Here is a 16,055-nt window from a genome sequence, read left to right on the forward strand (position 1 = left end):
TTTTTTTTATGTACAAATACTTTCAAAAAATTTAAAAAAACAAAACAAAAAATTTTCTTTTTTGTCGAAATTGACCTAAACGCATATTACATTTTTTCCTTCTTTTGTCCTCAGAAATGCGTGGTTAAAATTATTCGGTTTCCTCATGTTACACCGTGTATACCTATTTATCAATACGTAATTGTAATGATTCATTTCATTTAAAAATCGTCTTTTCTTATGTAAATAATTGACAAGTAGTAAAGCCTAATCATTAAACATTCGTACCGGACCGGACCAGGGCTATAACCGCGAAAATCGATCTAATTACGCCTTTATTGGAGTAAAAGGGAAAGATCCCCGCAATTTGCGAATTTCGGTTTCCGCGGTAGCCGCTCAGGACGGCTACCACCAGTTTTGACATTGACAGATACGCTCGCGTCTACGTAAATTACTTTCTATACATCTCGCTTGCACTAATATGCGAGTATGAGCGAGATGCATAGAAAGTAAGTTACTTAGACGCGAGCGTATCTGTCAATCTCAAAACTGGTGGTAGGGGTTCAGATTAACCATTTCGAGATTGTCGAGACTCCTATGTCTCCTATTAGGCAATGCAGTTTACCTTTTTTTTGTAGATCGTACAATTTTTGTACAATGTTCAATTTCCATTCTATGGAACATTTTCTTTTGTGCGCGTTTGAAGCTCTTAGCCGGTGTGGCAGTGAATTCAGTAAGGTGAAAAATTGAAAAAGAATTTTCTTTTAATTCATATATTTTGACAAACAAAGCCAGCATAAAACACTGATAACACAACGACTTACAATAAACGCCTAATCAATGGCGACAATTATTAGGTATGATATCGTAAAAACAAAAACTTTGCAAACTTAAATTCATAAGGAAATTAAAAACCAGTGGATACAAGACACTCAAGCATGTGCAAAAATATTATATTCTTAAATACATCGTAACAGGCTATGGTTTTCTATAGCATAAGGTACCTTATGGCAACTGAATAAGATACTTTTTGATTTGGAATGTCACATAAGATATCTTCACAAGTTCAAAGCAAGTAATACTTTTTCAGATGTGCCTGTAGGCTGTATAAGAAAGTGAAGCTATATTATAGGGTAACTACCATTCTAATGTCAGCTCCCCGTCAACAATTAGCTCTTTCATACATATTAGAATGCAACAGTAGCAACTTCCCTACAAAAATAGTGGGTATATTGACTGTAAAGGGCAATTCATTCAGTAGTTTAACCTAAAAACAAAGAAGACAAAACCATTTCCTGAAAATTGACTTTAATAAGAGCTCCGCGAACAGTTTGTGCGCAGCCCTAAAATAGTACGTACCTTAATCTCTCCCCTTTGAACTAAGCATGAGTCAGCAATCTATCTTCAGGTACAAGCAGCAGAGATAACTTACCCCCTGCACATAAACTTGTTTGTAGGAGGCCCAGTTATCTCTGCAGCATACTGTACGTTCTACATTCTATCCATCAGTCCAGTTACAATACTCTATACCTTATCTACTTTATCATAGAACAATAATACTACCATCTTCCGTTAGGTTGGTAGGGATTTCACCTGTCCAATTTTTTGGTCCAATGTGCATTGCGTCTCACACTCTCACTAAGCAATATGTGAGACGCGATACACAATGGACAAATAAATTGCACAGATGGAATACCACCCTTAACCACAATACCACTTCCCTTGTCAGTATTCCTAATCACTTGTTTTTTACCTCCATCATTAAATTGAAATCTTTACAAATATTTCGACAAATACATATTACAAGTGACGTTTATACAGCTGTATTAATAGTGATGTAACTTTAGATTAGTTATAGTCATACATGAATACATTATACATTTGATGATTGTATGAATACATTTGGATTGATTTTACAATTTGAAGTGATCAAAGTTAACATCTTTTTATTGATTACAATGATTACAGTAATTATTTACACAAGTTAACCCTTTATGGGACCAGACAATTACGTCTAAGTATTATCTCTATTACATTTAGAAATATAGAAATTCATAATGAGATTACCAATTACTTTCCGAATAAGTATATACTCGTACACTTGATTTAGTTATGTTATGAAACTTATGAAGGTATTATTATTCGCAATGTTTTCATTATTATCGTGAATAGGTAAACATGTCAATATGAAACCTACAGCGAATAACAATTGTACAATAATACCACTACCTGCCAAAAAGCACAGTCAGCATCAGAAGTTGCTACATCGGCTAATGTAAATAAATATCTGCACAGGCATTTACTCCCTAAGCAAAAACTCGTAATATGTGTTGAGGTAATTTTAAAATGCCCACTAAGAAATTTCTCTTGCTAACTGTACCTATACATACATTAACTTCTTTACAAATGGTATTATTTTCACATTCCTATCCTTACCATTCGAATTATACTACAATCCAGTCCATCTCACCTTAAAGTTTAAGGGTCACCCCTAGCGTCTCCCGAGCGTCGCGTCTAGTCAACTCATGGCAGCTGCACGACGCAACGTGGGCGCAACAGCGCAGCGACGCCATTTTCCATAACGCTCACTAAAGTCTATTCCAATAGAACTTGCTAACTATGTAAACAAACAACGTAATTTTGTTTTATCACTGTTTCTCTTTGAATTTTCACACCACCTCAACAAATACCATCGAAACCATACACATAATGAGGGGTGCGTGGTCAAACCCGATAAGTCGAGTAAAAGGGTTTTTGAAATTAGAACTGTATGTGACATGCGTGGAATTCTCATTTGAATGATTAAATATTTGGATTTATCGGGTTTGACCTCCAAACCCTCGAATTATACAGTATTGAAACGGTCCGTTCCGTAAAATACATAAATATGTAACTGTATCTTGGATTTGGTTAGTAGGACCTGATGGAATGGCGGTTTTGTTTCCTTTAAATTCTACAATTGTCTATGTGTTGTTGTCTAACACTAACCATGTGTTGTGACTAAAGTTTGTAATATAAACCCGCAACACACTACCCAACCCACGCTCTGTACCTACCGCCGCGGTTATAAAATACATCAATACATCATTCTTAAGTACTAATTTGTCTTCTGATCGTGATTAAACAAATTAAAAATAAGTAACTACTTGTTTTTTTACTTTTGGTATTTTATTATTCGATATGGTTTGACATTAGTAAAGTAGTAAGTAGGAGTCTTGCCCATCACTAGTAAATTGATCATTCAGAGACAATTTCAATATGGGGGTTTGTTTACATAGTTAGCAAGTTCTTTGGAATAGACTTTAGGCGCCGACGCTCAAAAGACGCTAGTATGGGGTGGCCTTAAGTTAACAAGTATTCACTATACAATTATCTTGTCAAAATATTATAGAGATGTACATTAGTAATATTTTTACCCAATGAGCTGCCTGTATAGTATAAACAGATTTACATTATAATATGTTATAGTAGTTAGTTACGCCAATAACCATGTGAGCTTCCTACAGTTTGAGCGTGCACCCTAGCGCTTTGCTGCTAACTAGTGATCGAAAAACTTAAATTTTACATTTTACATTGTAAATTTTACACTTCGCGCCAATGCCAATGTGTAGGGAGCTCATGTGCTGTTTGCTATTCCCCCTCTGCCATTCACCCTACTTATACCTATATACATTGAAATTTCTAAACTAGATTAATCGCTGGAATCGCTCGTATCCTCCGGCGTCCTAATATGCATCAATGAGAAGTTCCCGAAGCTGAACGTCCTATTCCTATTCGGTCTCCTAGACCTGTACCTGAACCTGTGTCATTTGTCTCCGTCCACCTGCTTCCTGAACTGCATCGCGTCTCCATACGCCTTCTTCACCGCCTTCCTATCAGCCGGTTTCCTAGATTCAACCAACTTAGCCTGATCTATACTTTTTTCAACCCCTAGAAGTTCTAACTTGTTAGGCGGCAGCCATTGCCATGTGCGTTTCACGTCGAAAAACAGTACTAGGTAGAGGACTGGCTCGTGGGAATGGTTCTTCTTGAGATTGAGCACGTCTTGCGGCGGTACTGGCAACGGGACGCCGTTGTAGATGAAGCCTTTCGGGATTTTTGGGTCGATTATTAAAGCTGGGTACCAGGGGTAGCCTCTGTGGAGGAAAGAATAAGAGCTAATTTCCAATAAACCATAAAAATATTTAAATAAAAAAGAATAAAACTAGATGAGTTTAAGAGCAATATAAAGAGTTACATTTTGTATAGAAATCCTTTGTATTGCTCTTGCGCAAGTTTTGAATGAATGAAATACTTACGGATGATGAATTTGATGAAACTTTTACACAACCGTAACGAAAACGTATATAAAGCAGAATTACAACGAAAATGGAGCGAATGCGCGCTATATTCAATTTATAAACACGTATTTTAAGACCTAATCTTGGAATACAAATTTTGGATCCATTAAAGTTGTTATAAAAAGTTTGTTTTTAAGAACACGTAAATTAGATAAAACGTTGTCAGTTAATTAATTTTGTTGACTAGATTAACCTAAGCCGGCCGCCTTCCTCCCAAAACTTTAACTAGTGATGCGTAACGAAAATCTTATCGATTAAGTAGGTATTAGTAAATCGCATCGAACTCGCGTATGTCTAAAGGATGTTGTTTTAAATAACCAGCAATATTTTGCGACGTGAATCTGAATATATATGTCCAACTGAACAACTTTTACTGCGGGACCGACCCCGAACTCGCAAAAAAAATGGCTCTCATAGAATACATCAACATCTTAACACCAACTTGCATATTTGGGAATAAAATATGAAACAGTCACTGTAGAGCTCATGGTACAGATCGTTTTCACGAAAGCTGGTACGAATGGAATGAACGAAACTTTCATTATCGGGAAACAATATAAATTTTTAGGGATTTTGGGACTTAAGTCGGGAAAAAAATACCTTCAAATTAAAGTAATTGTATTAAAAACAACGATATTTTACATTATTGGCACTACGTCAGCTCGCTCGCTCGACGACAGTTCGGAGCTTGAATTTATTGTTTTATAACGTGAAGCTGTTTTTCGGGACAGTTTTCACTTTGTCGGGAATCGGGAACACATGCCAAAAATCGGGAGAATCCCGCCAAATCCTGACCATCTGGCAACCCTAATCTATATTTATATCTATGTATATAAAGCCGCCATTTTATTTCTTAATGTGATACACACTTACACACATATATATTTTCATTCAGTCATTCGTTCTATTCGTGCCAGCTCTTGTAAAATTGAGCTGTACCTACCTGCACTTGGCCCAAACGAGCTGCAGCGGTTCGAGGAGCACGTCGGGCTGCAGCGAGCTCTTCACGGGCGTCTTGGACGTGGACGAGCGCGTGCCGCGGCCCTGCGATTACGTGATCATTATGAAATTAAGTTCTTTCATAAGTATATATTTACTAACTACTAATAGCGTTATTCATAAACAGATCAGTTTTCCTAGGATAGCGGTGCCGTCATATAGCGGCCGATTCTATACTAAATAATACGGCTAAATATAGATGTGGTAATATTTGTATGGAGACGGCCGCTATATGACGGCACCGCTATCCTAGGAAACTAGAGCATTACTGGCCTGAATTAGCTGTGAATCGTTTGTCTTTATCTGCCATTTTGACTTATGTATTTGTAAGAAAGGGATAAAACATAACTATAGTCTGTATCTTTAGGTATTTAAAAAAGAGTAAACAAAATCTACCCTCAAATGGCTTCCTAAGCCAGTTGAAGGTAGATGAAAACATTACGTGATCAAATAATGTAGTTTAAAGTCAGGTCTTTCAGTGACAGATCCAGGTGGTTTTGTATATGGTTGGTTAATCAATAAACGTTATAACCACCCGAAAATGTACAAATTATTTGTTTACTTTTATTTACAATTTTACTACTTACTTTTTTACTTTTGGTTTTTATTGTGCACAGTTACGTTAGTCAGTCATTTGTTCGGGGTGCAACCCGCACTTATTTTATTGCGTGTGTGTGTGTTGATAAGCGTATTTACCGGTCATGTGACCACTAGCGTTGGTGTCATGTTTATTTCCTGAACCGAATCCGTTTCCATGACCACAATATATTTCCATATCATATTATTAGTTTCAAGGGAGTTCCCTCTGCCAACAAAATGTCCTGCAGTTTGGCAGAAGAAAAAACTGTACAAATAGGGTTTATTTCGCCTGTTTTTTGAAGTGAAAACTTTTTGAGGTGGGGTAAAAATGATAAACTCGAGCGTAACGCGTAACGCTGACGTCATGTGTAACGGAGAATGTTATTCACCAAATAACTTTAGTCATAACGTATCATAATCAGGTCAATTATTTTAAACTGGACTTTTATATTAAGCAATAAAGCTCAATGTTCTAATCTTGTACGGGATGAAATAAGAGGATCTCACAGTATACATTCTAACTTTATATCACTCCAATATAATTCAATAAAGTCTAATCTTGATGGAGTCGCTAATAAAAGTGAACTCTAGTACTGGTGAATAAAACTCAAAATATCATGACCAAATATATTTAGATGCGAGGTCTGCAACGTAACTTTACAATTTCTATTCGAATTTTAAACAATTAACGCTACAATTTTTTTTTTACCTTAATCGGTGTGGTGGGCGAGTCTTGGTCGGAGCGGCTCTGGTCGGACTGCGAGGTGCGCCGCCGCCGGTCGCGTCGGTCCGCGCCGCTGCCTTCCAATGTCGAGTCCATCGTGTCGTTGTAGCTCGACCTGGGAAACAGATTCATTTATAATACCACTCAAATCCATCAGTGTATTTTTTAGGGTTCCGTACCCAAAGGGTAAAACGGGACCCTATTCAAATCAAATCAAAATCAAAAATGTCTTTGACTTCGCTGTCCGTCCGTCCGTCCGTCTGTCTGTCACCAGGCTGTATCTCACGAACCGTGATAGCTAGACAGTTGAAATTTTCACAGATGATGTATTTCTGTTGCCGCTATAACAAAAAATACTAAAAACAGAATAAAATAAAAATTTAAATGGGGCTCCCATACAACAAACGTGATTTTTGACCAAAGTTAAGCAACGTCGGGCGTGGTCAGTACTTGGATGGGTGACCGTTTTTTTTTTGCATTTTTTTTTTGCATTATGGTACGGAACCCTTCGTGCGCGAGTCCGACTCGCACTTGCCCGGTTTTTAAAGATCCAACTACCTGTAGCGTCACTAAGGGCCATCCGACACCAGCGTCTCCTGAGCGTCGGCATCTAATCAACTCTATCCTCCTAAGGCCCAAGGTCCCACATAACTATAAGCACTTCTTAAGTTCGATTAAATTTAAACCATATTCAATTGGAACAGAGTTGCATTTCTTTTGTTTCGCAAAATATTTAAACAAATCACAATTCCCTGCACTATAATAGCAGAGATATATATAACTCCGTATAAGATAAATAAAGTCTAAGAAAAAAACGTGCCTCGGACGGCCAAGGAAAAGTTGTTCTCGAATAGATGGCGCCATTACCTTTTTACTATTCTCGGCTAGATGGCGTTAACGACACCGTTTGGTATTCAACAATTTTAACACATATCAGTGAAAGAACATGGGTCAGTAGGGAACAATAAAAATTAAGAATCATTTATCCGTAAACATATTTTGATTATTTTATACATTTTCAATTTTATTTTAAGTTTTAATCGTGTGTCGATAGATGGCAGTAAATGTACCGTGACTACAAAATTGACAATGACAGATACTATCTATTCTTTTTGACTATAGGTTCAAACTTTAGTGCGATATTTTTGGTTTTTTATTTATATGGCTGCGTAGTAGGCTATAGTTGCTGCATGGCGAAACGTTGACGTAACTGCGCTTGTACTCACCCGTCGCTGGAGCTGGCGGAGCGCGAGCGGTCGGAGGCGTAGTGCGTGCAGGACGAGCACGACCACACGGAGCTGTTCGACGACGACCTGGCAACTGTGGGAGCCACTGGTGTACACGTCCATAGAGGGCGCTTGTACTCACCCGTCGCTGGAGCTGGCGGAGCGCGAGCGGTCGGAGGCGTAGTGCGTGCAGGACGAGCACGACCACACGGAGCTGTTCGACGACGACCTGGCAACTGTGGGAGCCACTGGTGTACACGTCCATAGAGGGCGCTTGTACTCACCCGTCGCTGGAGCTGGCGGAGCGCGAGCGGTCGGAGGCGTAGTGCGTGCAGGACGAGCACGACCACACGGAGCTGTTCGACGACGACCTGGCAACTGTGGGAGCCACTGGTGTACACGTCCATAGAGGGCGCTTGTACTCACCCGTCGCTGGAGCTGGCGGAGCGCGAGCGGTCGGAGGCGTAGTGCGTGCAGGACGAGCACGACCACACGGAGCTGTTCGACGACGACCTGGCAACTGTGGGAGCCACTGGTGTACACGTCCATAGAGGGCGCTTGTACTCACCCGTCGCTGGAGCTGGCGGAGCGCGAGCGGTCGGAGGCGTAGTGCGTGCAGGACGAGCACGTCCACACGGAGCTGTTCGACGACGACCTGGCAACTGTGGGAGCCACTGGTGTACACGTCCATAGAGGGCGCTTGTACTCACCCGTCGCTGGAGCTGGCAGAGCGCGAGCGGTCGGAGGCGTAGTGCGTGCAGGACGAGCACGACCACACGGAGCTGTTCGACGAAGACCTGGCAACTGTGGGAGCCACTGGTGTACACGTCCATAGAGGGCGCTTGTACTCACCCGTCGCTGGAGCTGGCGGAGCGCGAGCGTTCGGAGGCGTAGTGCGTGCAGGACGAGCACGACCACACGGAGCTGTTCGACGACGACCTGGCAACTGTGGGAGCCACTGGTGTACACGTCCATAGAGGGCGCTTGTACTCACCCGTCGCTGGAGCTGGCGGAGCGCGAGCGGTCGGAGGCGTAGTGCGTGCAGGACGAGCACGACCACACGGAGCTGTTCGACGACGACCTGGGAACAATTTTTTATTTATTATAAATGGGCTTTGGAACGTTTTGGTGCGTTCCAAAACAGGCATTGAGGATGTGGGCATGAAGGCCGCAAAGCTGAAATGGGACTGGGCAGGGCACATCTGCCGAATGCATCCCAGAACGCTGGGCCAAAGTATCCACAGGATGGATCTCGGGGCAGAGGAAGACCCAAACGGAGATGGCGGGATAATCTAGATACATTCTGTGTGGAGTGGCGGGATTGTGCATTAGACTGAGACAAGTGGCGGAAAAGAGGGGAGACCTTTTCCCAACAGTGGGACACTTTGGGCTTACTCATGGCCACAGACTAGCCGAGGCGTAGACGTGGCCTACGATGGAGCTCGCCCAGAAGGTGCTTGTTCACTCTTGATTTGAAGGTTCCCGGGTTACAATGACTCATTACAGATTTCATTAAACTCGTAGCCAGAGTTGGGCAATTATTCGAATAATTTTTCATCTAAATAATTATTCGAATAAACAATCATTCAAATAATACATGAATTACAGATGTAGTACATAATTGTTTTCCATCGTATTTTCTCGGAACGTTCAGTATTTGAACGTTTCCGAGAACGAACGTTAGATTACCGAGGTTGGTAATTTTTGTACCGAGACTGACTGAAATAGCAAGACACGTTCGTACGTTTCCGTGAAAATACGATGGAAAACAGCACTACACCTGTATTCATTATTTTATTCGAATAAATAACACGAATGATGTTTTAGTACGCGCTCAGATATCAATAAGTAATTCCAGCGTATTTTATGGCCAAGAGATTTTATCGCAGGTTTTCAACAAGAAAAATTTTTCCCATCTCTGCTCGTGGCATACAATACAACAAACTCATCCATACCCATCCATTATATTTAATCTAATTATCTAATTAACTTGATTGAAGCGTATTGACTTGTATATAAATGTAACGTTCATTTAATAATATAATAATATATTTGTTCCTCTAATTGTAATTATTATTTTTATTGAAAATATTATATTCTATTCTACAGAGTGATACTCGTATTGTTCTCTGTAAGTGGTACTCTGAGACGTGAATATAGGTCAAAATACAAGAAAAAATCTTCTGTTTCATGTGTTTTGTGAGACGTGACAATAGTTACCTGGAGAGCGCTAGGTCGCTGTCCGAGCCGGCCTCGCCGGTAGTCCCGCGGTACTGCAGGAACGAGGCCGGGACAGGCGTGGACAGCGCCTTGCCTTGCCTTGTGACATGTGACAATAGTTACCTAGAGAGCGCTAGGTCGCTGTCCGAGCCGGCCTCGCCGGTAGTCCCGCGGTACTGCAGGAACGAGGCCGGGACGGGCGTGGACAGCGCCTTGCCTTCGCCGAGGCCCGTCCTGTAAACAAACAAGTTTTTATGCATAATGCAGCTTATGTATATGTCATCTTCCTCGGGTTATCCCGGCATTTAGTCCGTATCGGGAATTTCTACTATAAGAATTAGGGCTGATTTAGACGGCGCGCGAACTCGCATGCGATTGTAGTTACATTGCGAACTGTTGGTTACGTGCATTTCAACCAGCCGATCAAAACCCGCAATGTAATGAAAGTCGCATGCGAGTTCGCGCGCCGTCTAAATCAGCCCTTACGGTTCGAAATCGAATGACAAGAAAGGAATGTCAAATGAATAAAGGGTTAATTAAATCTGGGCCACAGAATAAATAATATCTAGTACTACCGTACAGAAAGGAAACTTCCTACAAAACCGAAGTTTGACAGCGGTTCAGGGTCGAATCATGCTGTCCCTTTCTAACATATGGCACTATCCCTTTCGGCCATTTAGGATTGTCAAAATTCAAGCCATTTTCTTACCTGTGGTCGTGCACGGAAAGGGACGCCAAGTTGTGTCAACCCTAATAATTGCTCGGAGCAATCATGAGCCAAGTTTGCCCGAAGAGAGGAGTTTCGAAACCCTGTCCGGACGCATTATGGTCTACTCGTCTACTAACCGAAATAGGTCGGGTGAAGAAGCCTGTTTGTCCTTGTCGCACTTCCTCGGGCGCCCGCGGCCCTTCTTCTTGGGTGACGGCTCCAGCGGCCGGCCGAGGCTGGCTGATAAAGTGGGGAGTGACGCTGTCAAAAACATACACATATTGACAATAAAATATATAAAACAATGACTGGACGTGCCTTGCATTAGAAAAAAATATTGATAGGTATTTAAATATTTTTAAGTGTGGACCTATGTATTTAAAAAGCCCTAGGACTGATGTAAAAGTGACAATACTAAGGTTATAGCTTTGCCAAAGCTTTCACTCAATAACCTAGTTCATTTTAGATTCCATCAACTCTCAATAGTCCTTACACCCTGGCGGGTGCTGCCTATGTGTGCGTCCCGTGACACGGGCAAGGGCAGCATCCGCTGGGTGTACCCCTTAAATCATCTCCTTATTTCTTTCATTAAAGTGTCACAAGGGATTCTACGTCTTGGCTTCGGCTCCGCGCACGCCTCCCAAAGGTCCGGAACACTATTGTTCCGTGATGGGAAAGACATATGGCTATAAATAATATCCATACCATCGGATCCAAAACTCTTAGGCGGCGTCGCCACGGTCGTCGGAGTAAGCAGTAGCGTTGGCTTCCTCAAACCTCCGATGAGACCCAAACCTATGAAAAAAAAAATTACATTCAGTTCTATATAACATACAAGATGGTCATGACCTTCCTCCCTGGACCCTGAGCTGGATCAACAATAAATAAGTTTCAATGTTTTTTTGCGAAAAAATAACTTGAATTTGACCATGCGATCCCCGTTGGCTATAAAGCTGGATCTGCCCTTTTTTGGGCTGGTAACTGAATTGCCTAACGTCTACTTTTGATAATCAGCGATACCGCATCATAATGTACCTACCCACCGCATCATAATGCGTCATTAGGTCATTACTAAACTAAAATGGAATTGGGCCGGTCATGTTGCTAGGCAAATGTAAAATGTTAACAGAATGGTGTCCGCTTTCGGATGAAAGAAACGCCTGGGTCGTTGGGTGGACAACATCCGGAAGATTGCGGGGCACTTCTGGATGAGATTAGCTAAGGACCGGGAAAAGTGGCGTACTAGAAAAAAGGCCTATGCTCAGCAGTGGGCTATAAAGGGCTGATATGATGATGATGATGAATTTACGGAAACGTACAGCGCTATCTACCTCGATTGTTCAATTAATAACCACACTTGGTATAATTAATCTATGTTACTGTGGTATCAGCGATGGCACTGACCTGAACTGGCCGTCTTGAGGGGCGACTTGGCGGATTTGACAGGCGACTTGTTTGGCGATTTCTCCGGCGTGGACAGCTTTTGCGTGCGCTCGACGGATTTAGACGGCGCCGGCGTCTCGGAGCCCGAGGTCGGCGTGTCGGTCACCGCCGGGTTACCTGGGGTTTACAAAAAAAAAAACATTTATTCACGGATCAGCATGTTTTTACATCATAGGTACAACCTCCGCCAAACTGTGTGTGTGTGTGTGTGTGACTGTGTGTGTGTGTGTGTGTGTGTTATGAGCGTTTCTTTTATTGTTTGCCATTTTTATATATTGTGACCTTTTTTTGCCACGTTTGTGTTATTCGTAGTGAGGATCGCGACCCCTTTTCATCCTTATAAGAGAAAAAAAGTGTCCTAAAATTGCTTGTCAAAGCACGAGGTTTAAACAAAATTTGCCCCCGAGTGAAACACAAAATTTTTGACCATACCAACCCCAAGCAAATATTACGTAATTAAATATTTATCATCCTAAATCATCATTTAAAAGTCAATTCTACCAGCAAACAAAACAATTCCACCAAAAAACAAATCAAAATTTGCGTTTGATTACTTTGCCTCACATGTGAATAAAATGCAACTTTGCTATCAGTTTTTGAAATGCAAAAAGTGCTTTCCGAGCTGGTGTGGTGAAAAGAAAAATAAGGTTTAAGTTTACGTTTTATACCACGTCAATGACAATGCATGCGGATCGCCCGATGACCACAAACCGGTACGGTAGCGTACGTGTTCCACTTCGTGGTGTCACATTGCGCGCAGGGACCGTATAACCGGTTTTATTAAATACCTGTACATAAACTGTCAAACGAATACCGGTTAAAATGTTATACCTATATTCGAATTAGAGGTATTCCTGTCATTCCGTTTTTGTCTTTATCGCTAAACTACACTAATTGACATAATGAAATACCGGTATTCATTAATACCTCAATAATAACAGGTATTCAGTATACCGGTAATGGTTATCGTATTTAATACCGGTATTCATTGCACTTGATCAAAGAGTAACCAAAAACTTTGCGACAAGAGGTTAAAGTTGTTGTTAAGTCCTCATGCTAATATTGATCGCAGTACAAGCGAAATATTTCATAATTTAACCACGAGCGTAGCAAGTGGTTCGAAATTGCGACCGTTTCAAAGCACGAGGTTAATGAATGAATTAATGAAAAGAATTAACCCCAGAAAACATTTCCATATGAAATATGAGCGCCGCGCCGGCGCGCCGCCGCCGCCATCAAAATTTTCGCGCCGCCGCCGCCGCCAAAATTTTCGCGTCGCCGCTGCCGACACTGCGCTATCGCCGTGGCATCGGCGTGACCTTGTTAGATACTAGAGTCTGTCTAAGCTAACTTTGCACCGATTTGAACAGAACAAAGTGAGGGAGTGTTATTATAATATAAACGTCATATTTTCATAGAAATTTGACATTAACGATGATATTTACACACGTTGTCGTTGCAAATGCTATGCAGATTAGTTTGATCGGGAATTTATTGCTTTTATATAAGGTGCTAACAAATTACAGCTTGGCAAAAAAGAGTAGAAATTAAAAAGTGGCAACACTGTAGTGTCGTCCCGTTTTCTTATATAAATTGGTTTGAAAGGGACGACACTACAGTGTTGCCACTTTTTAATTTCTACTCTTTTTTGCCAAGCTGTAGGTATCGATATTTTAAGAGATGGTACTTTATATAAAAACAGTTAACTTTAAATAGAAATCAAGAAAACTCCTCATATCATATTTTTGTTTTATTTACCGAACAAAAAAATAAATTAAAATTATATTAATAAAATTAATTAAAAATAATCATTACGTGCATTTAACCACATAAAGAAAAAATACATAGAGTGCTCATGCTCACTCCATACATCAGTTTTGGTAACAAAAATACTATTCTTTTCGTAGTCAACATTAGTATCGAGTAACGGAATTATCAGTACTGCTACTTGACAATAGATGTTGCACCGACCGAAAAGTCTAATGCTCAACAACTTTCAGCGAATATTAAACAAGGATTAACTGGAACTTATTTTCAACTCCTTCTGCTTTAATATTAGTTGTAAATAGTTGTTCAATACAATTTTCGTGAGTCGCGACATTTGAGACATCTAGTATCAAGTAGCGGTACTGATAATTCCGCTACTCGATGCTAAATGTCATTTACGAAAATAATAGTCTTTTTGGTACCAAAACTGATGTATGGAGTGAGCACTCTATGCTTACTATATTTGTCTATGATTTAACTGACAAGATGTTTAACACTTTCTGTTTTGCCAACAATTGTTTGTGTTAAATGTCATTATCATCAACGTGTCATTTCATTTAGAGTCTGGCTACTGAAATTTTACCTAAATTTTTGGCGGGAAATTCAAAAAATTTTGGGCTGGTCACACTTTGTGTAGTAAGAATTATAGTTTTGATACTCGACAATATTTATGATATTCTGTGTACAAGTAAGGTACCTAAGGAAATAAGTTAAATAAACGTTTACGTGCACTCAAAGTCAGCTCACATAATTTCTACCACTATTTAAAGTACAGTCAACGACAAACACCTAATGTTTACGTTCCAATATTTAGATTTTATAGAAATTTTTCAGAACTTTTAGTTAATCCGTTTCTTTGTACACTTGTCATATTTATGAGATTCAGGCATTAATAAATTCACGTACTTAATCAAAGTAATACGCAAATGTTAGAACTAATACTTAAAGTATCAAAATATTTATAGAGCACCAACCTCCTAATTTATTTATATTTGGTTAGGAGTTGTAAACATTGCAGTTTTTCGTTATACAACGCTACACGTCGACTTCGCACATTGTCGTAATTATTTACGAGCTTAAATAATAGTTAGCGAACCTCACTATAGTCAGTTAGTCACTCAGTATAGAAATTATTAATATTATTTAAAATAAATCCATTATAAACCGCAAACAATTTGAATGAATGACATAAATTGACAACTGACTTTTAGCTTTTTTTTAAATCATAGACAATTGGTGATACAACAACGAAATATCTGTCAACAATTTTTGGTTAGCCAGACTCTATCAACGTGAAGTGGCCAGTTAAAAAGAGGTCTCATTTAATTATCTCATTAACAGGGTGTTTCCAGGAGACTTTTCGAGACTCTTTGCCTTTGAAGTATGTGTTGGTTACGCATAGTTGGTAATCAGAGCAAAACTCTAGTAAACGTTGGCCATTTTCGTTAATTTTGCCAACTCCATGGTAACCAATACAGCCAGGCCATGTGGAGTGGTCTCGGCCCACACGGGCATTAAAGTCTCCTAAGATATAAAGGCGGTCACCACCGGAAACAGTTTTCACTGTCTCGGCCAGCTGGCTATAAAATGTGTCTTTCGACTCATCCGATGATTTTAAAGTCGGGGCATAAGCAGCAACCAAAGTAACGTATCCGCTGCTGCTATTTAGTCGCAAGACCATTATACGCTCTGAAACACCGCGCGGGGTTTCAATGGTGTTAAGCATATCGTTTCGGACCGCAAAGCCAACACCATGTTCGCCAACATCAGCGGAGTCTTTTCCCTTCCAAAAGAATGTAAAAGAGGACTCCCGCAATGAGCCTTCGTCGGGTAATCTAGTCTCTTGTAGAGCGCAGACCGAAATGTTGAGCCTGCTCAATTCTGCATCGATCACAGCAGTTTTACGCAGATCATGTGCGCAACCGGAACCTCCACAGGTGTCCGGGAGGCCTGTCCTCATAGTCCGGACATTCCATGTTGCAATGCGCATGGATTGGCGAGGCATATTCCTTAACTGCTTATTTGGACCAGGTGTGGAGATTTACGATACCAGTCATCTAGCCTGAAGC

The 16,055-nt window shown here is 40.6% G+C and overlaps 1 protein-coding gene across 1 annotated transcript in view; it reads right to left on the bottom strand.

Moving 5' to 3' along the window:
* Window positions 1-736: 736 nt before the first annotated feature.
* LOC134674387 (bromodomain-containing protein 1) overlaps window positions 737-16,055 on the bottom strand; it is a 44,725-nt gene continuing 29,406 nt past the window's right edge. The window contains exons 15-22 of the mRNA XM_063532457.1: window positions 12,181-12,336; window positions 11,482-11,571; window positions 10,914-11,037; window positions 10,191-10,301; window positions 8,700-8,786; window positions 6,607-6,736; window positions 5,263-5,363; window positions 737-4,115 (exon numbers count right to left, since the gene is read on the bottom strand). Coding sequence (XP_063388527.1) covers window positions 3,785-4,115; window positions 5,263-5,363; window positions 6,607-6,736; window positions 8,700-8,786; window positions 10,191-10,301; window positions 10,914-11,037; window positions 11,482-11,571; window positions 12,181-12,336 — 1,130 coding nt within the window. The 3' untranslated portion in view covers window positions 737-3,784. The remainder of the gene's footprint in view (window positions 4,116-5,262; window positions 5,364-6,606; window positions 6,737-8,699; window positions 8,787-10,190; window positions 10,302-10,913; window positions 11,038-11,481; window positions 11,572-12,180; window positions 12,337-16,055) is intronic.

This window comes from Cydia fagiglandana, chromosome 20 (assembly GCF_963556715.1).
Source record: "Cydia fagiglandana chromosome 20, ilCydFagi1.1, whole genome shotgun sequence".
NCBI lineage: Eukaryota > Metazoa > Arthropoda > Insecta > Lepidoptera > Tortricidae > Cydia > Cydia fagiglandana.